Source organism: Lonchura striata, chromosome 6 (genome assembly GCF_050655825.1).
Source record: "Lonchura striata isolate lonStrDom1 chromosome 6, ASM5065582v1, whole genome shotgun sequence".
NCBI classification, from domain to species: Eukaryota; Metazoa; Chordata; class Aves; order Passeriformes; family Estrildidae; genus Lonchura; species Lonchura striata.
Window position 1 is genome coordinate 16,102,019 of NC_140708.1, and position 24,641 is coordinate 16,126,659.

Consider the following 24,641-nt stretch of genomic DNA (forward strand, 5'->3'; position numbering starts at 1 on the left):
TACATGGAGAGGCAGACAGAGGGAAGCATTCAAGGCTGCAGCACAGACCAGCCCAGCTCTTACAGATTCAAGGGTGTCACATCTACCTCCAAGGTAGATTTAGCTCAAAGCTGAAATCTTCCAGACTTGTGGAGAGAAAAAGAGGTAGCAGTGCCTGATCTTCCTCCCAGACCAATAAAAATCCAACATTCTTTCAAAACAACAGAATAAGCATATTTTGCCCTTTCTTATTTTCTTAATTTTCCATATTTACTCCTCATTGCTTTATCTTTTATTCTTCCTACTAACTGGGCTACCTTTTCATAGTCCCTTTATTGTCTTGTTGCCCCCTTAGGCAACAAGAAGCACCTGTTAAGTTAGAAAACATCTCCACACTTGTATTTCACTCAAGTATATTGGCAACAGCTGCACATCTCTACCAAGGAAAGCTTCTGTTTTTAGTTTCTGCTAGCTATGATCTCCTTTTGCTTCCTTCAAAACTTACCTTCAGCCAAGTGCACCATATTTAATTGCAGCTGCTTCTGGTTATATATTGTTTAGATTTCTTTCTTGGTAGCTCTATGAATTGGCTGGCTACTTTTCATTATTTCTGTGGGGCTTAAGGGAGAAAAAACAAGTAATTCCTTTGCTTGTGAATTCTGCCATTTATTAGGATAGTAAAACTCTCAGAAGAAATTGCAGTATTCCAAGTAATATCATTTGCAGGGGAACTTACAAGGGCTTTATTTTAAAGCTAAGTAAAACTTCCAGTGAGAAATTGATGGAATTCAGGCAAAAAATTAGAAAATTTTAATTAGGAAATGTGCTCTGAAGTGAAAAATAATGTTAATTACATTGCAAGAGGACACATAAGCTAAAGAGCAATTTTTTCCAGGCCTCCTTAATGCTAAACAAAACACAAACAGTTGCTGGGAACTGTGTCACTAGTAATACATAGCTGTATTATTATCAGCTTCTCAATGAGAATTGTATGTGGAACAAGTTCTTCAATATTCTGTGTATATTCACAGCACTGTGTTGAGTAATCTTCCAAAAACTGGAATTTGCATGTCTTCTAGCACACCTAGCACTTTTTCCAGAGAACAGGTAGCATTTCATGGGGGTTTTTATTATTGTTCTCGGCTTTTGGGGGGTTTTCTTCAATGCATAAAGGCAAAAGACTGGTCTGAAAAAATGCCTAGGTGTCTAATCCTGCACAGTCACCTACTGTTTTCTGAGTTCAGAGGTAAGTCTATGCATACCTATATTTTTTATTATTTCAAAGGTCTCTTTCCATTCTCCTTCAAGTAGAGGTCAAGCTGTTTCATGAAAAAACTGTGCAGCTGCGAATAACCTGAGGCTGAGGTGGTTCTTGAGATGCCTCTGAAAGAGGGAGAAAGTGTAGAGCTGGTTTCTCAGAAAAAGCAGATCTTTTTTGCTTATTTGCTCTGTCCTGACTTGCTTTGTTCTGAAGCACTGACAGTAACTATTTAAAACCTCCTGAGCCAATGTGCCAAGCGACTAGTACAGAAACTGCCCAGCTGCCTCTGTGGGAAGTTCAATAGAATTTTATTTTCATGGGCCACAAACATTGATGGATTAAATCACACAAAACCCAATGTGAACAGAAGAAAAGGTTCCTGACTAAGAATAAAGCTTGTGTACAAAAATCTGTACTTTCATATGAGCTAGCCATAAGATTAATTATAAAAAATACTGTTATTACTACCAAAAATATTTACTGTTGTAGCACCTGAAATGTTTAATGTGCTTTATTGGCTTGGATAAGACAAGTTTCTTTTCCTAGTTGATTTTACCATCTAGATCAGACAGAGTACAGAAGGTAACAATGAGTCAAGAGTCAAATGACTGAGGGGAAAAAATTTTACAGGAGTTTCAGGAGGGGTCTACACCTGGATTTTGAACAGAACTCCACAGGGCTCAGAGATTGCCCAAAGGAGTAGTTTATAGAAATGTGCTCATTGTGCCTTTCCTATGTGTACTGTGATGAGATTTTATCATTTTTCTAGTCCAAGCACTAAGCTCCACAGATCTAGGCTTCTGGTTTATTTTCATGGGGTTAATATTTATAGTAAATAGAGCAGGAACACTTTGTGTGCATCTTGGTTTTACACATAAAATAGCACTATGATAATGTAATTAGCTGTACCTTTTCTATGTATAAATACACTAGCCCCACCCTCTCATAACTCAGAAAAGAAAAATACCCAGTCTTATAGCAAAGTAAAGCTAGCAATATCTACTGTGTCTCTTGCACATCTAAAAGTGGAAAGCATGACAAGGCTAGTGATAGAATTGCAGCAAATCCGTTTCCTTTAGAATAAACTGACCACTTACTGTACAGGAGTCAAGTTCCTTCCAAGGCTTTTGGGCTTCATGAAAATGTAAATAAAATGTGTAGGACTTCATTCTGTCTCTGCTGTGGGGAACTTTGTAGGCCTGAATTCAAAAGCATAATGGCAATTTTCAAGCTACACCTAATTACATACTCAATCACAAACTTCACAGGGATGTTTGATTCTTCTCTTGTCATCAAAGTGCACCACTGAGTAATGAAATTGTCAACAGAAACTGTCAAACCTTGCTTTGGAACACAGAATCTGTTCACCAACACTGATACTTTATACAGTACTCTGTGAATGGCTCCTACCCATGCTTCTTGCAGCATAAAACATGAGAAAATTAGGACAGGAACTTAGCATTCTGTGCAATTGGCTACAACCCCTTGAAAATTTTTTGAAGTAGTCCTCTTCTGCAATTTGCTGGTAATTTATCACCTTTCAAGTGCTAGCAATATGAATAATGATGATGATAATCCAGATGCAAACCAGAAATATTTTAGGCCTCCTAATGAGGATACTTTTTGGCCACAAGACTAGTGGCTTTGAAAGTGGGTTAACTACTTCCACTGTTTACTTTTGTAACTATCTATTACTACAGCTATCCAGAATGGATTCCTGTTGGTCCTGGATCATTCAAATAAAGGACTGTAGTCTGGTGGATTCTTCTGCTGTCCACATGGCTCCAGGAGTAGCTCCCCACCTGAGGATGTGATAATTTCTTCCTGGAATGATAAAACAAATTAAAATATCAAAGATCTAAACCACACCTACCTTCTAAGAATAGCAATCAAGGCCATCACTCCTCTGTAACTGGCAATAAACACTTGACAAAATAATTACAGGCCAGCAAAAGGATCTTATCAATTAATAGGTTTCTTCATGCTTTGTTTATCTCTTATTTATGCTGGTAGCAACTTGTGCTACTATCAAACAGTGAAATCAATGCACACAAGAAACTCTGATTTGTACTACTTCTAAGTTGCTTCACTACTTAGGAAGTCAGATACTTATAGAGGGTGTTCTCATGGGTTAATTGAACAGACAGATGCCAGTCTTACCATGCTGCTACCCCCAGGCAGACTGAGCAGGAGCTCAATGTTGAGAGCTCACATACAACAGTAACAGCTTTCTGACTGATGACAACAAGGTCAAAGACATAAAGGCAGTCTGTTCTCACAGCACCTATGCACAGATGCACACTCACACCATATAAGGTTTGTTCTTCCAATTAATGGTTACCACCCCCTTGTGTCTGCCAGCTGAATTGCTTGAGTGACCTCTCAGTTTTTTAATCAAAATGAAACAAAATGAAGTCAATCAGTATAAGCAAGTAAAAAATTAGTTATGTCAGCCTTCCTCAGGCCCTTAAAAAAAGTCCACACAACCTTTGGGGTGGGGAAGTATACTCCTGCTAAAAATAGTCATGAGGAAAGCAGCACCTTTTCCAAAACATATAGCAATAGCTGCAAGGGAAAATGTGCCCACAGCACAACCAGTCACATACAGATTGCTTGGGGTTACCAGGAGGCTTTGGAACAATTGACAGTGTACTTCACCAGAGAGGGCAGGCAGAAAAGCCTCTAAGAAAACCATGTGACAGGATAAAATGCCTCCTGAGGCAATTGCCAAAGGTACCAGTTTTAATACAGCCATAAGCTAGACAGGAAAAATAGAATTGTGTGTTGCCATTAAAGCTGAACTGGTTTGCCTGATAGGTTTACCACAGGGGTAGCTATTAGCTTTTATCATGGGACACCTAAGCAAGCTTTTTTCCTTTTTTTAAATGTCAGGAACTAAAAGCCATTCTGCTTCTGACAAGTGTTCTACTTCTGTCTGTAAATAGATGTGTTCCTAATACAGTGATTGCCTAACGTGAGCTGTGATGAAAACATGAAAATGAGCAGAGGGGAAACTACATTAGCCAGAGGTTCCACATTCAACACCTGATAATCTGCATTTGAGGTTGTATGTCTGCTTTTCCTTCCCTGACAAAACCCTGGTTAGACTCTTTCCAGATGCACTGGGGCTGGCTGGCTGGGATGGAACTTCACAGCTGCTCCGTTGTGACATTGTGTTTCGAACTTGTGGCTAAAACAGTGTTGATAACACACTACAGTTTTGGCTACTGCTGATCAGTGTTTGCACAGCACAAAGGCTTTCTCTTTCTCCTACTCAGGCCCTGCTGGCAGAGTAGGCTGGGACTAAGGAAGAACTAGGAGGGGACACAGCCCAGCTGGTTAATCCAAATTGGCCAACAGGGTATTCTGTACAAGAAGGGTGTCAGGGATTTGAGCTTCCAGAATGGCCACTGAGAAAGGTCTTATTTAAATTAGGGGAGGACATATATTTTAGTCAAATGTGACACCTACCATCTCCCCATGTGGAAATACAGCTTGTGGATATTTAATATTCTAATGATCTCTGAGGGAACACTAAGGCAACACTAAACAGATGCTGCAAAACAAGTGAGATAAAAGCAAGATTTAAAAAACAGGGAACTTATAAGAAAAATAACTGAGAATGAATACTTAAAAATTAAAAGCTCTGAAGAAAAGAAGGAGTAAAATATTTGTAGAATTACTCTGAGACAAGAGTGGGAAAATGATAAAATGGGAAGGGGAGCTAGAAAAGAAAGAGTGGAAAGGAATTATACGTGTGGCTAAGAAAAAAACAGAATAAAAACTGATGAAGATAGGGAGAGATGCAAGATGAAAACAGTTTATGCTTTCAGAAACAGTGCTACTATTTAGTTACAGTCTGGCAACAAGTAACAGAACCTAGAGGTAAAGTAATTCAAACCCATCTAAAGTCGAATAGTAAATTCTTCTTGCAAGATTGTTTTGGGTAATAAGGAGTGACCCTTAATACATCCCTAAAAGAGAGCCCCTCCATATTCCTTTCTTTAGTGCAGGGTCACGTTCTCTTGCTATTGCACATTACAGCCCTCACATCAAAGGTAGAAAAATGCTGAAATTTCATTGAAAGACCTTTCTATGGTATTTCCAATCCAATTTTCCACAGCAAAAAGGCTCAGAAAGCGTTACATCTGTCAGCCCTTATTAGGCCATTTGTAGCCAAGGAGAGTACACACTTTATAAGGGGGCACAAGTACATATAGGAGCATTTGAAAGAAGGGGAAAAGCCTTCTGATTCACTGCAACAGAAGTATGAATGTTACAGTTGGGCTTAGTGTACAATACTCTTTCCCACTATGGTCATTCCTATTTTCCAGTGTGGTTTCAAACTACATGGCTCCTCATTAAATTATTAATCCATTCCACTCAGCTATTGATCTCCACCTAGCAACCGTTACCTTGTGAAAATCAATCAGATCTGTGAGCGTTGGGTGTCGGTTTGGATCTACCCCCAGGAAGCTGTAGAACTCCCCCGAAGCATCAACCAGGAAGTGCTTGAAGCCGTTCTGCTGGCGATAGGACAAGGCGTAGCCCCAGATTTTCTCACTGACTCGCACCAGGAACGCGCCTTCAGATTTATTCATCAACAGCTCCTCTGCTTCCTGACGGCTGATAATGCCTGGCAGAAAAAACCCCATGGTTATGCAGGAAACAGGTCTGCCAGAGGCAATGAAATGCAGCAAACACTGAATAGAAGTGAAATCACATCGGTGTAGCTTCTGGAGACTGGAATTTTTCTAGGAGGAGATGGAGACAATGTTTATGCTGTTTGCTTCTGATGGATAGCTGTAAGGATTTTGATGGAGTCTGGTGGGATATGCTTTTTAATTTGATGATTAAGACTTGCTTTTTCCCATCCTTCTTTTTCAAAGGAAGTGCATAAATGCAACTGGCCTATCAAACCAGCAAATTCTGGACAAGCCATTGTTTAAGCAAACTAGCACAGCTCAGCATTGCAGCTTGAAGTTGCAATGCAGATATTTGCAATTGTATTGCAGTTCTGCAGACTCTTGTCTTATAACTGCTTCAAAGGTCCTACAGAAAGAATGTAAAGCAAGTGCCAGGAGAAAAATAATTTCCCTGCTTTTGTACATCCACAAACATACACATGCATAGATGCATACAGGAAAATTGGAGGAAAAGGTTTTACAGAAATAGAGTTTCAAGAATTTTCCCATTGTATTCTTTTGTGTTGGAAAAATCTTCATCTCTCTTGTTCCTTTTGATCCTGGGGCACAACACTGAAGTTGTGAAGCACTGAAGTACTTCTGCTTGCATAGAAGTTATAACAATGAAAACCTATTCTGATCCCAACCCACAGTAAAGTTGTGAACAGAATTGCACCAGGCATGAACCAGGTCTTACCATCCACCCAGAGAGCCTGGTTCTAGTCTGTCTGGTTGGCCTAGAGGACAGTCAGATCATGTCTCAATTATCTGTGAAACACCAGATGCTCAGTCTCATCAGGAGCAGATGTTGAATTAGGCCATTCTGAATGTGAACATGGCACATACATCAGTAAATAATGTATGTACATGTTCCAAAGCTACTCTCTGTGGGGATAACTTTCTCCAAACAATGCATGTAATATTTAATGGAACCACTTGTTATCATAGAATCCTATACATGTCCTAGTGAGAGTTCCATGGAGTCCAAGTACTGAAAAGCCACACTGTTTTAGTGTAATAATAAACATAGTTCAGGGATTATCAGTTTGCACAGAGAAGGGTTTACCTGAAAGTTTTGAATGCTCTAATTAAGTCTTTAAGGAAAATTATGCATCTGGGAGACATAGGAAGAGACTAAGGAGGTCTGGGCACTAAAAGCAAGCACTGTGTGATATTAGGAAAGATAGAAAAACATCTACTTCTTTCTTTTTTTTTTTTCTACTTTGAGAATATGAATTTCTTTTACCGTTTTACTTTGTGCAGTGACAAAGGGTTCAATCTCAATAGGGGCCAGAGGTGCCCTTGAGAATACCCTCAGTGCTAAGGAGAAACATACACATAATATAGTCTGCTGAATGACACACATTTCTCTTTTATGAAGGATATTGCATCATCTTTGCAACAGACATGAAAAATAGGCAGTGCAAACAAGCATTAGTTTAGAAACAGCAGGTAACTGCTCAGCAACAGTGTCAATTTATGCACTTTTCAAAATTGAAAATACTTTTAGTGGAGATATTCTAAGATGAATTATTAAAAATTTTTGAACTCTGTTCAAATAAAAAGACAGTACCAATATGAATCTATATGATACAGCATATTATGGGAAGCTGCACCACCACATCCCAATACCAGGTACCCAAGATTTACACAAAACATAATTCTGAAGTCACAGTATCTGTTAACCCAGTCTTCTTCCAAACTGGCCTAATTTAAATATGCATGAAGTGTTTTATTAGTGATTATGATGGCTACTTCCTTGACAAATCTCTGCTGGAAATAAATGTAGATGAGCCACACTACCAATCTCAGAATATTTAATGACAGGATTAAAGGATAAACAGTGCCATCACCAGCAAATACTACATTAATTACTATAAATCAGTATTTATACTGTAGTTCTAGATTGAAGGAACACTGATAACTTTTGAGATAGGAACTGGTGTTGTTATAACTACCTCTTCTCCAAACAATGCCAGAACTGTTATGCAGCCCTGACAAGGAATGAGGTAGACTAGACAATTCAGCCTCAATTAATATAGAGGATTTCTAAAACAAAGAGAGTTGTAAAATATAGTGATTGTATTATAAAGTGAACACTATTAGGATATTTCTAGGGTTTGAATCACTATCAGGCATATAATATGAAATTCATTTAGTATTGATAAGTTTAATGGCAAACAATCTGTCCACCTACTCTCAACTCCCACCAGTGCAGCTAAAACACACAATGCCATCTTCTTTCCCAGTTTTGTTCTGGGCACTTCATATCATTGAGTAGGTGAGAAATGCTACATCATTCACAGCCAAGTTCTTTTTTTGTTTTAATTCTCTTTTCTGCTAAAGATGGTGTAATAAATTATCAGTGAGCCACACTCTCCCCTTTTACTCTCCTGATTCTGCTAAAATCTCACAAGAAACCATCTCTTCAAACCATCTTCTCTCTCTCCTTGCCTCCCAGTTATTTAATTTTTCTCTGGTTCAATTCTTCAGAGGGTGGTTATTACAGCAATGAATAACCTTTAAAAAACATTATCCTGTTCTCAAGACAATTGGAAAAAGAGTGGCACTGTTCACTCCTGAGATGCCTGTAGAAAGATAGGCATCTGTGAAACCCCTACATTTAAAATTGTTTTGACTAGTATTAAGAACTGTTTTCCAAAGGTTCCATTAAGAGGTACAGAATCACAGATGCTCTTGTTTGTGCTAGTCAGAATATTATTGATAACTATTATATTGAATAGAAACCACTGATACTTTAAAAACTAATTTCCCCTCACTCTTATTCTTGCTAATCTCTTAAATTTTTTTTTTTAAAGGGAAAAAAAAACAGTCCAGTTTTGCAATGCTTATAGATATTAACAGCTTGGATTCTTAGCAAGAGAATAAGATTTTTTAAGACAGTTATTTCAAATCATAGAACATTCATCATCAACCGACATGTTCCTAACTAACAGCTTCATTTTTAAAATACAGGACAATTTTTAGGTGATGATAGACAAGTCTTAACATTTTTGTTGTAATTATGTTCTGTTTATTGCCACCAATCTTTCAAACAGAAAAAGAACATCCTAATATTTAGGGTGTATTAAGCTCATGTGAGAAGTGGTGAGTTCATTATTAATTTAGTGAGCCCAGCTAAGAAAGCCTAATGCTGCCTTCCAAGTTTACAGGAGTCTCAGCAGCAGAAAGTGCTATTCTGCAATATTCTGCAATGACATCTCAGCTTCCCACTCTACTTTTAGGGTTATCCTACATACATCCTTGAGTGGAACTCAAGATGACGTATATATATATTTGTTACAAGAATGCCACACCAAGCATGAATCCAAGGCTGATAAATTTTGCCAGCAAGGCAGACTATGTACTAGAAGTCTTGAATTATTTTTTCACCATTATACACATAAAGTTACATCATGTCCTTTGTTGTAACCTACCAAGGGTCTGAAGTACCACATGTAATAGTCATGTCTATATAAAATGATAATTCAACCTTTAATGGTCAATATCTTTTTAGTACACATACATACACACACACATATATATATGTAATAAATATTATATATAATACATGTATATTATAATATATTTGTACATTGTATATTTGTATATGCCAAGAGGCCAGCTAAGGTTAGAGGAACAGCAGGTAAAAACACAGTCCAGATGCCTTCATTTACCATTCTGCAATAGAAGCTATTTGCTCAGCTGATATATGCTCTTTTCATATTTTCTCCATTAGCTTGATCTCAAACACTCCATTGCATGAGGTCTTACTCAGAAAAGGTGCTACAAATATTGGCATGAATAAATGAGAGCAATGTAATGAAAGAATTCATGGCCAAAGTGCTTTCACAACCATTATGAAAAGCCTTCTATCTTGTGCAAAATTGATTTGATGAGCAATTATGAATATTCACACATAATAAACGCAGAAGAAACAGACCATCCTGTTTGTACAACTTAAGACATCTAATCAGGGTGATGTAGGTCACTTATCAGTATCCAAAACAGAGAGAAGCCAATACCAGCATCTCCTTTGTTTTCAATAGGATTAGATCAAAGCCTAGATGAATACAAATATGCCTGGCAATCATTACATGAATAATTCACATGCTAAAGGTCATAAAAGCACATGACACTGAGAGCAAGTGTAAACAATAAATACATAAATTTACAACAATAAACAAATACACAAAAACAAATAAATAATAAATAACAAATAATTAATAAATAAATAGACACAGACAAGGAATTCTGAGGAATTAGCAGATAACTCCTGAATAGAAAGACTATATTTGTTCAATTATACAGGCAGATCTAATCAGGACTTTGAAAGATAGTGATAAAATAGCCATAAGAGGGAAGGAGCAGTTTGCCAAGCATCAGCCAAATCCTTACATTTTTTTAAACTGAAAAACTGAGATTGGCAGACATACTACTCTAAATATAGCATTTAGAGTAAAATAGTTCCCAATGGCAAAACAGCAAATTTTCCAAAAATTTCCAAATCAACTTCTTTTCAAGACTTAATTTGAAAGTCAAAAGTTGGAATACACCTCATAATGAAAGAAAAACAAAAAAGCTGAAGTAAATTCAGGGGGGAAAACCACTATAGAAGCCTGACAATACTTTGAATAGAACATATTTTATGGTCTTGGGCATTTTGAATCAAAAGTTGTGGTTTGGTGAGAGAAAAATACATCACAGTTTTTTCTCCTTACTTCATTACGATTTTTAAAAAATCATGCAGTTGGAAGTAAAGATCAAACTTGACTGAGGCCAAGATCTGAATAAAGGCAATCAGTTTTGAAAGAAATAATCAGACAAGTACACAGAAATTCAGAAGGGATTGATCCAAGTGAAGCTGGGGAATGAAAATTTTGAATAGATCTGACCATTTTGAGGTCACAATAGGGTTGGATAGTAAAGGCTTGAAACAAACACTCAAATGACACTAGCAACCATCTCTGGTCTGAGATAAGGTGAAAAACCCAGCTCCTTCAGCCACTCAGAAAGACCAAAAGCATAAAAGCAGGCTTCCCTGTAATGAAAAAGCAGACTTCCCAAATAATGACTATCCTGCAGTGGAAAAACTAGAGCAGCTATGGTTTATACTCTCAAAGAAAAGCATCACTCAAAGCAAGTTTCCTCAGGCTGACTTTTCCAATTCTCTCCCATAGGTGCAAGTCTATATATGGACTCTGCAACTGACTGAATATAGTTCTGGTTGTTCATTGGGAAGGACACAATTAATCTACAGCACGGTGATGTCTAGACTGAATACTTTATGTCATCCTTGAGACTGCCAATGTCACACAGAACTTAAAGAATATTGTTACCATACGGTGGTTTATGCTGCCACTGAAATAGTCAAAAAATAACAAAGGGTCTAAACTGCCACATATAACAGTCATGTCTATATAAAAAGATAATTCAGACTGTAACAATAAATATATATAAATAGTACTCCTACATTGTCACTTCTCTGGTGATTCCAGCAGGAGTAGCATGCACAATTAAATACATGCACAAATATTTGCAGCAATAGGATCAGAGGTTTCACCCTCTCCTTTCTTTTAATCACAATGCTTTTTTGAATAATGCCACAAGAAGAGATCAATAGTATTGTGTGAGTAAAGCTATAGCTGAGAGGTAACAATAGCTCTGCCTCTGCTATTTCAGAATAGGAGCAATAAAGGCCAGAAAGCAAAGCAAGGGAGTAAATCAAAGACTTCTGGTAATAGAAACAAAGCTGTTGAAGCTATTCACCATCTGCTGTTAAGGCAGAACAAACTCATATGGGACTAGATCTTCCAAAGAGTTCTGTTTCCATTTAGACATTGAAATAAATGGCCACACTTACTAAAAAAACCAAGAAATGATAAAACAAAAATTCAATAAAAACCCAAACCAAAAACCAGCACAATGACTGGTAGGTTTGCTGAGGTTTGGGGGAGAATTGTGGTTTTTTGTTGTTTTGTTTGTTTTCCAAACTCTGGCTTGAAGTGTCATGGCAAGGGCCGAAGAGCCAAGGGCTTCTGAATTCCTATGTAATGCTTTTGCTATTTACAGTTAGTAAGAATGTAGCTATTTCATGCTGTGCTGCAGGTTGAGAATCTAGATCCTAGTAACTAGTAATATTCATGGATACTGATAATAAAGAAAATATACACAATAGGTCACAAAAAGCAAAACCTAAAATATGTGTAAATAAAACCTTCTTGCCTCCATGGAACTGCACTGGGAGAGAAAGCTGAGTATGTAGAAATCAACAGGTGAAACACACATTTGAAATATACTCACAGATGAGTTATGTCAGTACTCAGGTGCCAGTATGGGGCCAGCCTTCTCTGAGCTAAAATCAAAGTGAGACTGTTTAAGGAGCCTCTGGAGAAAGTTTTATTTGTTCCACACTCTCTACATCTTCTGCACAATTTCAGGAGTTGAGCATGCAGTAACATACCTCAGATGGAGATAAATCTGTGCTGGGGAAAGGTGAGCAGGAGCCTATCAGCCATTCTTCACCATTTCTCTCCTTTGTAACCATCCTGGCACAATTCAGGCATATGCAGAATTGGGAAGCAACACCTCAGTGAGATTCAGCCATCTGAATCTCTCCAGTGTGCCTTGCTCAGTATAGGAACTATGAGCTGGTCTATGCATAGACATGTATGGCAAACCAAGGCCCAGAGGAATAATGTATTTCTGAAGGCAAGAGATCCCTTTAGGCAAGGATGAGGCCCCTTGATAATCCATCATGTCCTAAATGAACTCTCCTTGAAGACTTATTTGATGTGTAAGACTATCTTGAGTCTCTATATACAGGAGAAGTTCAAGGAAAAGTATCACAGGTAAAAATATGTAGCACTGGTTTTGTTTGGGTGGAGTTTTTAAATGGTTTTTTTATACTGTTTTTTTTTTATTTGTTGGTCTGTTGTTTTTTTTTTCCTAAATGTGGATTCAGCTCTCTGTTTTGTCAAGGTACAACAGCTCTCAGAATAAAGCAAACTCAGTCCTCAGAAGATTTCTTAATTCCCTAAGAATAAGATTCTCTAAAGAAATTAAAAACCTACTGAAATCCTGAAAGGAATGGATGTATTACTCCCCTGAGAATCTTTAAAAAATCCCATCTAAATGAATAATGCAGTAATAAAGGGTATTTTTCTTCAGGTTTACAGAAAATCAGGTGTGTTACATCCATTGTTGCCAGTGCAGCTCACAGTTAATTCCCTATGCACTCTGCAGAAAATATACCTCTTAATTGTCTCCTTCAGAGTTCATTCTACATCCAACGATCAAATATTGCAAAAATCCTTTATACCCACTGTCAAAACATTTACACCTTATTCAGTAGCAAGCAGTGCAGCACATAAAAGACAAGTGTTGGCATTACTTGTCTGAATATACCACTGTATAATAGAGCCTTAAATTCTTCTGTTAATATCTCCTCAAAGTCTCGTGTTGGTTTATTGTCTTCCTTCATTCCAGAACAGCCTATAGAATGAATTAACTGAGAGGAAAGCAATTTAATCTCTCTCTTCCCTTTGCATTATTTTCATGTATCAAAAGAAAAAATACAGCATAAAATGCCTTTAAGCTTTTATCTTTTTTTTTTTGCTTTAGATAGAGGCTCTTCTGACCTGAAGTCCCTGCATTAAATCTCTGCTACCACCCTTTAATTTTTGTAAGTTTTCCCTTCTTTTCTGAATAGCTTCTAAAAAGAAGTTTATGCTAAAAGATGGAACAGTTAACCATTCCCTTTTCAGTGGCTTCTTGAACTAAAACCCTGTGAGTAGTTTACTATGTATGATCAGTAAATTGTCAGAAATTATGGGTCAAGAATATTTCATTTTGAACTGTTTTCGCTGTTGGAACACTGTTGCATTTCAAAATCAGAATCCTCCATGTTCTAGTGAACTCAATGGAAGATCAATAACAGAAGGCTGGGGGATTGGTTTTGCTCTTGTTGGTTGGGTTTTAAATCAGTAAATACTTCCAGTCCTATATAAACATTTTTGACTCTGTTATAGATACCTGATATTTCCTGCAAGTAGCATGGAAAATAAATATATGCATGAGGATGTCTTCAAACTTGAGAAAATATCAGTACACTAATCCAAGTAGGAAATTTTGTTACAAATATTATTCCTGTAGGATGCATTCACCACCTTACAATACAGATAAGATTGAGTTTTTATTTCTATTATGTACAAAAAAGCTATAGCAAACTATACAGACCATCAATAAACTTCTGTGATGGATCCATGATGTGACACATGCAGTGGCTATCAAGACTTTGCTGTATCTACTGAAACATGGAAATTTCCTTAATCAGTAAAGAAGACAAATATCTCACTAAAACCTGACAGGGCTAGAAATTGTCTTGTGGAGTAATAAACACAGAGCAAAGAAACAAATTTATGCTCTGATCCTAGCTCAGCAAACTGAAACATCTCTGTCTTGGTACAATAGTCACTGATACTGTGTTTTGTATGCAAACTGAAGAGTGTGGCAGGTTTTTTAAAAGGTTAGTGGGCAGTATTCATCATCCTTTCTCCAGGCAGACAAAATGTTTGAATTCATTCAGTCTTGGCCTTGCAAGCAAGAAATGGGAAATTCTAGTTTGTAGGCATCGTTTGCAAGCATTTCACTTGTTTACATTACTCACCTTGTTACTGCTCATCTAAATTCTCGAAGTTTACTTGAGAATTTGAAAATGAGAGAGAAAAACCTTCTAGTATGCAAATTAGATCTAAATCAAGGAAAAAAGATGAGAAAACTGATATGTGCAAGAAGAGGAAGAGGAAAAGGCCTCTTGGGACCTATTTATGTTTTCATAACTCTAGCCATCATTAGGCTCTTGTTTCTCCTAAATACTTCTGAGGGAAACACAGACATGAGCATGAAAGACTGAGCTTTTACCAAACCAATTGCACAAAACACAAGAAATCCCACAGTGGGATTCTTGTTTACTTTGGATTTCTGCAAAAAGGCAAAGTAGAAGAATTAAAGTAGTCTCTTAGTAGAATCTTCCTGGCTTTTTACGAGTCATTCCAAGGCAGCACTGCCTGCTGACACTCCAGGGAGAGCACATGGACCAAAGGCAAGAACAGTGCATGGAGCAGCGCTGCTGCTAAGTGCCCTTGGCTGGGATGACCTTCCTGCAGAGCTCAGAGCCCAGCACTGGCTGATGCAGGCAGCATGGGGGCACAGTTCTGAACACACAGAGACTGAGGAAAGTTTGTGAAGCTGGGGGTAATTCTTTCTGGAATCAAAGGCTCCTGTAAAAAATAATTTGAAGAAATATATAAAAGCAGAAATGATTTGCAATTCAAAATCAGCAGTGGCTGAACACTTCACCCACTGAAGGCATCACAATGAGAAGCGAGTGCCAGTTCCCTGACTTGCTGTGCAAGCTGCATTTGGAACTCGACCCACTGCTCACTCAGTGCATGGAAATGTTACCATTTCCCACTGCCTGCAAGTGGAAGACAAGGGTGGAAAACTGCAAGTGTTAAAACTACTGTCAGTCTCGGGGATTGTTTTGGAAAAAAACACACCTCCTTAGATTTTTATTTACTTGTAGCACCCTCCTTCTCTCAAGCCTACAGGCACACTTAACCACCAGGATTTTCTTTTAAAAACAGTGTCAGAAGAAATACTTGTACTTGCAAATCTATAGGTGTTTAATCTCAACAAGAAAGACAATTCAAGCACAAAACTTCAACTGTGCAGCCTTTTAAAACAGCTACATATTTTCCTATCTCTGAAATAAGCATTACTGACTGAAATTACTTTACAGGACATGTAAATCCATAATCACTTTTTAAAAAATTAAAATGTTAATAGATATACAGATATATTTACTTATGTTAGCACCAGGTTCTGCTTCTGCACTACACATTTAATATATTGAAGTTTCTTAGTAAGATGCTTCTTTTTCCCTTCAAATAACTTTGACATAAGAAAAATACTATATACTAACAGCAAATATATATTTTGTCATTAACAGTCTTTCAGTATTGGTGCATAAGTTAGTTTGGATACTTGTGAATTGTGAATACTTGGCTGCTTAGGCACACAAACATTTAAGTTTGCAATGCAGACTGGCTCCTTTGTGTAACCTGTTCTAAAACATGGCCACATTTACAAATATATAAAAGAGACAGTAAATAATGAGCATTCATTTAAAAAGGCTGCTGTGAGCTAAGAAAAAATGAACTCCATCCCAGCCAAAAGCAGGACATTACCCCACCATCTGCATGTTCTATTATGAGTATACCACTTGTAGAGGAAAACAGGGTTTAATTCAGCACCAGTGGATTTCATAATATTTACACTGTGGTTGATATTATCCTGAATAAATCATATAATAAATCAGCATAAACTCTGGCAAAACAGCTAGGGCCTGATTAGACTTCACCTTGTGTGCTGTGCAACCATTTATTCTCAGGCAGGTTTTGACCCATTATACCCATTTTTCCATCATGTAATTAAGTACAAAAAATAAAGAAGAATTAAAAAATCAGGCCTATGTCCACACAGACTGGACTGAGATAATCAGCTGCCAAAAAACATTCTAATAATAATAGCAATAAATTACTTAGAATTGTAACATGCTCTGATTTTCTATCCAAATTAACAAGACAGCAACATTAAGTCCTAGTGCAGTTCCCTGTGCCACTATTGCCATAGCTGTAAATGGGTAGGAAGGAGAGTAACTGTATTTACTAAATGCAGAAAAGGAATTAATTGCTTGGGAAATAGGAAGCTACTGGCAAATTTCATCAAGTCAAATGAAAAGCAGAAAAATGGACAAGAATATTCTGAAATCATGGCTGCCACATGACACAAACTGTAAAAAGGCAAACAAAAACAAAGCAGATGTGTCTATAACACTACATTTTATGAGTATCCCTACCTTTATCAGATCATATCCATAAAGCATTAAAAAAACCCACCAAAACAAAACAAAAACCCACCCACACAAACACACAGAAAAAGTAAAACCAAAAAACCAACAGCCAAAAACTGGAGGGAAAAACAGTGCATTCAGTCATGAGTCAGATTATAAAAAGCCTGCAATTCTTAGTGGTTAAAACTCAGGGAAAAACAACAGTGCCATTTCCTCAAGCACATCTCTAGAAAAATAGGAAAATAATTTTAGAAAAATGTAATTCCTAGGCATTCTTTCCTTCTTCACATTGTTATAAAATTTTTCAATATGTCTTGTATAAAAGCAATAGAATATTTTCATTATAAAAACAAAGAATATTTAAGAACATTTTCAATACATATTCCAGTTTTTCATGAATTTGTTGAATTAGGATAAATCCCAATGCTTCAAATTTGGACTTAGAAACTGAACTTACTCTCTTTATTAGAGTTTTCACATTTTTTACTTGGATGTAACAACACAACTATAATATAGACTACGGCTTCAGGCAAACAGGATATATATCTTAGTCCTGTTTAGGAAAAATCTTAAAAAAATAAATGAGATGTATTGAATGAAAGTACATTTTATAACACAGAAGAAAATTTATCATGTTAGTGTTTATAAAGAGGAAGACAACTGCATTGGCTTTAGACTAGCAGATAGATTCAAATAATTTTCTTTATGATGCATCTCTGAATGAATACTTCAATTACTTTCCATAAACAAAGGCAATTAATCTGCAGTGCTACCTAAAACAAAGCTTCACAATGACTTCAATAAGAGTGAAATAAAATGTTGACATGAGTAATGACTCTTAGATATTCAAAATCTGCTTGTATGTAAACTGGAACCCAAAGCTCTCCACAGACACCCATGCTTAGTAAGGCTTAGTCACATGTCAAATGTCAAATTGCTGTGAACAGATGTCTTGAATAGTGCAATACAATATACACGTGGGTAGGAAAGGTTTTGTAATTCTACTGGTCACTAACAGAGAGGTGATACCCAGGATGGTCATGTTTTTGAGCATTTTGAATGTTCAGAGCCTTCTTTGGGAGCCTTGCTGCTACATTGCTAGGTTAAATGGCTTTATTTATGCTAATATTGATTTGCTATTCAGTACACAGGGAATGCATAATGAATAAAACTTCATTAATTCAGTGGCCTCACTGTAAAAGCCTTTGCCCAATGAACAGACAGTGAAATGTCTAGAACATAATTGACTTACATGGTAGTAAAAAAAATATTACACTACAGCCTCTGAGAAGCTGCTAACTTGCTAGTGTTGCTAATGTTTTCCACTGGCCTTCACATATTGATACTGATTTGTATTGACATATCTATGCTTTTTATCTGACTACATGGAAGTTACGTTTGGATTCTGCTTGCATCCAACAAGATTCTTTAGACCTCTAGTTTGACTTCAAGCAGCAAGGATTGGCTTTTAGATCCTGGGGCCCTTTCTCAATGTGTTGTGCTTCCATATGCCTCATGACACAGCTGAGGGTTGCTGCATGCTCCCAGGTGAAACTCTTAAATTCAGGAAGACCCTACAGAAGAGACACAGATTTGGCCCAGTTTATAGCCTCTCATGAATACCCTGAGGAGATACCAGCTGATAAAGGCAGTCACATGGTGCTACCACAGCAATGCATGGGTACAAAGCAAGGAAGATTTACTCATAGTGTTCTTGGCCATGAATTAAGACAGAAGAAAAGCAGTGGAATGCATTCTCAGTTTGCTTTTACCTTCAGTTTTTAACAAAAAATACAGCCCACAATGAAAAACTACTGATGAACTCTTCTCCTTTCGATAATTAAATTAATAGAGCCAAAAAGTACAAAACCCTGATCATATAACCACATACACATGCTCATAATGGTCTTTAAAAGCACATATATCTTACAGCTCACCTAGAATGCTGTAATCTCAAGGGTGTTGAAGAAGCTGTCAAGACACATTTTCCATAAACCTAAATGACAAGTGTACTAGTAAATCACAGTGTCAGCAGCGCTCACTCAAAAGGAGGAGAAAAACAAAAGCCACAGTTGATATGGAGCCCTGGAAAATTCAAATTTTACAGCTGAATGTTTCCACAGATAACTAGGCAGAAAAATATACTGTGTTCTTTGCTTTACATGCTTTTCTCTCAGGTGAAGGAAAATGGTTTTTTCCTTAAATGTATTCCCCTTGCGTAAAGTTTAAGAACGCATTTATTTGTTAGGTGCATTAGCAATCTGAAATCTATTTTTAGTGAGAAGCTTCCAGATGACATCACTGATCTCAAATCATTCTACATGTTTTTTTAATCAAGTAATTATTAGAATTTTTATTGCTAAAAGGAGTACAAATTTAAATCATGGTATATCTGGAGTAATTTCCCATATTCAAATTAAAACAGCAGGTCCAGATAGATTTCTACAAAGCATTTTCTGTAACTGCTTAAGAAACTGTACTTCTTTAGCTCAAAGTAAATCTAGGCATAATATTGATAACTAATTTTTCTTCTCACACTTGGCTAGATTTGGGAACCTTAGGCTAACTTTGTTAATTACAGTGCTTTCTAGCTGCTTGCAGCATTCTTGAACATTGATTTCTTGTAGTGTTCCTCAGGGGGAAAAGTTACCTTTAATCACTCAATAAAGTGAACCAGATACTGAAGCACTGTTGAAAGTCAAATGAGAATAACATTGGGATAGTAAAAACTTCACACCTAACGAGTGGCAGTGTAGTAGCCATGTGCATCTCTGACAGTGACCCAGTTCTGGACATCCCCTGGGGTCTGACACAGTTCTCAGTTAAGCCACCAAAAACCAGGCACTAAATTGCCTCATTTCCTACCAGCAGTAGAGCTAAGGTGTGTGAGTTAGTAGCTAGGCTCAAACTCACAGCAGGGTAATCTGAATGAGGGGCTTGAAGCCACTACTCAGAAACAGAAATTACTTCAATGGAGGAACCAACTTCATCTCAAGTACTGAAAAAGTTATAAACAGAAGCAAGCACAAATTTTGACTTAATTTTTGAATAAAAAGTCTGGAATTAAGTGTCTTTCATTTACACTAAATTTCATAAATGAAACATAATAAAAGGACTTGAACTCATACAGCAACTGTGCAGAATAATTTGTTCCTCCCACCATCTAGGTTCTTAAAGCTTCTGTCACCACCCTGTAAACAGTAGCATGGTTAAGAGAAAAAATAGGAGAGGGAATTCTGTCCCATGAGTAATGAACTACTACTTTCTTGTACTTTGGATTGAATACCTATAAATGTTTATAGCACACTTTAAGTCAAAAAGATTCCTTTTTTCAAGCATATTGCAATGAATTTATAATAGCCACATGCACTCGTGAAAGGTCCATGCTGTGTTTGTGAAAAGTAGTGGTAGCAGCCATGGCACAATGGCCCATGGAATTACATATAATTTAGATCTGAGTCCTCTCCACTGTGGATTAAGAACTCTTGTGTATTTTATTATAGATGTTAATCTTGGATAGAGAGCTAGGGTCTGAAGCCATCAGAGCCAGTGCCAATCAGTGTGCCAACCTGCATGGCTCTTTTGGAGTTTTTCCTATTCAAAAGAGTTATGAGTTTGTGATTTGACAATCCCATTCACTGAAATGCCAGGAGAAGAAGGAAGAACTGACCTTTCTGAAATTGAAAAGGGAAGGAAGCTGTCATTCCCTTAATGTTTGCAAGGGAAAGGCAAATTTCTGTCTCCCTCACTCTACCCCATTCTGCCTCCATGCCAGCAGCACACAGTGCAATGACACACAGAGGTTAGTTGGCTGCAGTCACAGAAATCTCTTCCCTTTCTTTCTCTACCATCTCCTACTGTTTACCTCCTGCAGGGAAAGCAGTTCAAGTATCAAAGTGAGGTCATGATCTTCTAACTGGGTGAACTGGAATTAAGCTAAACCAGCAACATATTTTCACTCAGCCCCACACTTTTCCCCCTGCATGACTACACACAATACCTGCTGGTGCCCTGTTTGAGAGAGTTGTCTTTGCTTAGCAGGAAAATAGTATTACTTCAGAGGAGCTGAAAAAATAATAACTTGTAATCTTTTCCCTTGAGGCTGGAGGATCAATAGGACTGCAGGTTCAATGCTTAGCAGAGCTAGAAGAAGGACCAATAAGGCATCCAGTTCTGGGAAATCAGGGAAATTTACTGACCTCAGGTCTGCAAGTGTTTGCTGGGCTTTAAATAGATAAAATAATAAATACAACTCAGTCTGTTGTAAGCTGATGAAAAAATATAGAGAAGCCTGTGAAAGAGAAAGCACATTCTTGTAAGTGTGCAGGCAAAGGAACAAGAGCTGCAGGCATGGCTGATAAACACTTAGATATAGACTAACAATAAGCAGGATATGAGCAATTCATCCAGGACTAACAAGGTTCTGCACAGGATACCTGTGGTATGCTAGAGGGAATGATCAGGAAACAAACAGACACAGCATTATAAAGGTGCACAGTATGAGCTGAATGTTTTAGATATCAATCACTACCAGCACAAAAGAGCCTTGTGCATGGATAAACTCCAGCTGACACATCCACAATGCCACTGGAAGGAGAAAGCATGGTCCAGCAGCTAAGGACCAGACCACAATACCTGTAAAAGGGTACCACTGCTCAGATTCAGGCTTCTGGGCAGATGAATAAGGCCTTCTGCATTTGCTGTGCTCATCATCAAATAATCATAATCCCTTCCAGTCTTACTATAAGCAACCTCTGTAAATGTCTGGGCTTTTTACTTGTGTGTAACACTCATTATGTTGTGTAAACTGTGACTTTTATGTCTTTACATATGATTTCTTCCAAATAAGCCTTGCTCTTATATCACATGGTTTTTATAAATGATTCTTCATATCTAAGCACTAACAGCAGAGCTTTCTGTCCAGACACACCTCTCTTTGTTTTATGTAATGTGATAAAGCCTGAAGTAGCTGCAGTAACAGAGAAATGTACTCACACTCAAACCAGCTCAAAATGGAGACAGAACTGTAGGGAAAAAATACAGGTAAATACTGTAAGCTACCATGATGGCTTACTAAGCAAAATCATAATTGCTCACAATGGCATGCTCTAACAGTAGCAGATGGAGAAGAAAATTTTAAAAGTGTTTTAAGTGAAAGGGGAAGGTGTCTTCAAAATATAAAGAAATTTGATTTTCAATATTTTTTCAGTAAATTCACCTGGGAGTAAACTCTCTTAAAAAGTTTCTCAATATTCTTCACTTATGCAAAGAACTGCCTGATACAAACTTGAAAAGCCACTTTTTAAAAAATATTATTTTCAACTAACCCTGCACTGTCTGGGCTCTGTACCTGACCTGTTTGTGTCAGTGAAACTGTTAGCACACCACACCTGTTTCCCCTTTGTGCTCACATGTTCTTTATTACCTCTCATTTTAAGTGTCTACCATACCTACTAAGAAAAATTGCTCCCCACTATCTTCAGAATGTGCCAAATCTTTAGAATATAGCTTCCAGTTAAAAAGCAGTCAAGAAGGACAATGTATTGTAAAAGAATAAGAAAACTCATTTCACATTAGCAATTAGCCTATTTACATTAATTATTAAACTGCCTCATTCTACAATTTCCCTGCTGTTCTTTTGTGCTTCCTTTCTCCTTGCAACGTGTTACAGCTCACATTACCCCACTTTGATACTTTGCTCCTTTCCAAGAGGAGCCATGAATCTAAAACATTTATTTTGTTTGCTAATAACCTGTCTGCATAGACACTTTGGAACTCTAATGGTGTAAGAAAAACAATTCCAAGGCCTTCAAAAGAACTAACAGACTGAAACAATCATTATGACCTAAGTGGAATGAATTAGTGTGTAAAGGATCATCTTATTTCTCAGATAACAGAGAAACACCTCTCATTTCTTAAAAAAGAAGCTGAGAGCTGAATTGAAGCTGAGGAAGAGTTTGGGTTTTTTCATGTTATGGGCCTGACTTAGGAGAAAAATAATCAAGTACCAGAATCCACCACAGGACCTCAACACTTAACTCCAAATACTTGTGTGATCTTTGAAAAATACTATCAGAATATCCAGTAAATATTTGATAAGAGTATGTTCAAAAATACAGAAAGAAGAATATTCCATCTCACAGGAATTAAAAGAGATTATCATGACTCTAATAACAGCTCTCATGCTCATATCATCCACCCATATAAAGAATATATATAAAACTGCAAGGATGAACTGGTGCTGCATTAAAACCTGTGCATGTAGGTTATAAAAATTACCACTTTGTAATAATTGTGAAGTAAAATTACAATAGTGTTACTGTTTAAAGGCAATGGTATAAACTCAACGTGAGCCAATCCTCAGTCCTTCAAAGGCAAGACAGATTTTCCAGCCTCACAGAGGGTTTAGCAACCCCTCTGTATCATACAGCAGAGGGCTCTCATTCATCCTGCAGCACCACTGAGATTCTGTGCCTCAGTTCAGCAGTGGGGGAAAGCACAGGACTAAACAGCCCTGGAAACTCCTGTGCTCTGTGTAACCACAGGATGGGGACAGCAGAGGTGCCAGCTGAGCATGCCTTCCCACTCAGGCCTAATTGGACTTCTCAACACATTTTCTAATGTAGCCTTATATGATGAAAATGTAATTTGGTGTCCAAATTTATTCCATATCTGTTCTTCCTGCCAAGATTCCCAACAAAAGTAACTTCAATTCCTACCTAAGTTTTCTGAGAAAACCACACAGACTGGGGATGCTGATTGATACTAATTGACTGTGGCATGACTTGTTTTGCACAAAACCAACCAGGTGGCAATATCTGGCAGCCTGTGTTGACCTGGCTGTATCCCTGCAGCAGCCACAAGCCACAAAGCCTACAGATATTTGAACTGCTGATCACAACTGTGTCCATCCTCTCTGAGAACTGACTGGCAGAGAACAGAAAACTCTACCTTTTTAATAAAGGAAGTAAGACATAATCTCTTCTAAATCTATCATCTTGAAAGTATCTTTTATCTTTAATCTTTCCCAGACAATTGTTCAAAATAATTTTTTATATTCTGTAACCCCTTTTTTTAATCTCACTTCTCCTTCTTAATTATTTGCATAATTAGAGAACTGGATCTATCCTGCAAATGTGTGCAACAGGTACATTGATATTCACAATTTTCATTTGAGTCATGAATTCTCTGATCCCATTACAGATGTTTCCCAGCCACAGAACATTTTAGAAACCACGCCTTGCATATAGTTTTTTGTTGTGGTTTTTTTTGCATCCTTTAGTCTCGTGGAAGACAGTGAAAACCTCTCAGTAAATTCAGATGTTTAAAAAACTTTGTATCTTTCTATCATCAGCTACAATTCTAGAAGAGAAAAAATCTCAGATCCCTAGGACTCAGTTTACTTAAGCAAATAGTCTATATGCACACTTTTTCAAGTAGATGTAAAACCTAGATAATGATAAAGCAGTGAATTAGAAAATAGATCATTAATATCAAGAAGACTGTACTTCTTCTAGATTTATAACGCTTGCTTTACATCTTCCTAAAATGCATGTATTGGAAAACTGGAAGAGCAGAAGAAAACTTCAAGAGCAGAAGAAAAAGCATGCTTTTGTGCTCAAAGCAGCAAACTTTGTTCACTGTTAGATGTTTTTCAAACAAACTACTGCCATTTCTCTGTCCTTTAAAAGTATTGCAACACAAGCTATATGTTATATTTCCCACAGTTCAGCTATATGAATGTGCCCAGTGCCCTTGCTGTTGTTCAAGGACTCATAATGAATAGACTTTCAAAAATATC

At 37.2% G+C, this 24,641-nt stretch overlaps 1 protein-coding gene across 8 annotated transcripts in view; it reads right to left on the reverse strand.

Annotated features, from left to right (window-relative positions):
- Positions 1 to 624: 624 nt before the first annotated feature.
- Positions 625 to 24,641, reverse strand: part of SH2D4B (SH2 domain containing 4B) — an 89,224-nt gene continuing 65,207 nt past the window's right edge. For all 8 annotated transcript variants that reach the window (XM_085583327.1, XM_085583322.1, XM_085583326.1 and 5 more), the window contains 2 exons: positions 5,656 to 5,876; positions 625 to 3,064 (listed from right to left, as the gene is read on the reverse strand). In XM_085583327.1, the coding sequence (XP_085439453.1) occupies positions 2,972 to 3,064; positions 5,656 to 5,876 (314 nt within the window). In that variant the 3' untranslated portion in view covers positions 625 to 2,971. The remainder of the gene's footprint in view (positions 3,065 to 5,655; positions 5,877 to 24,641) is intronic.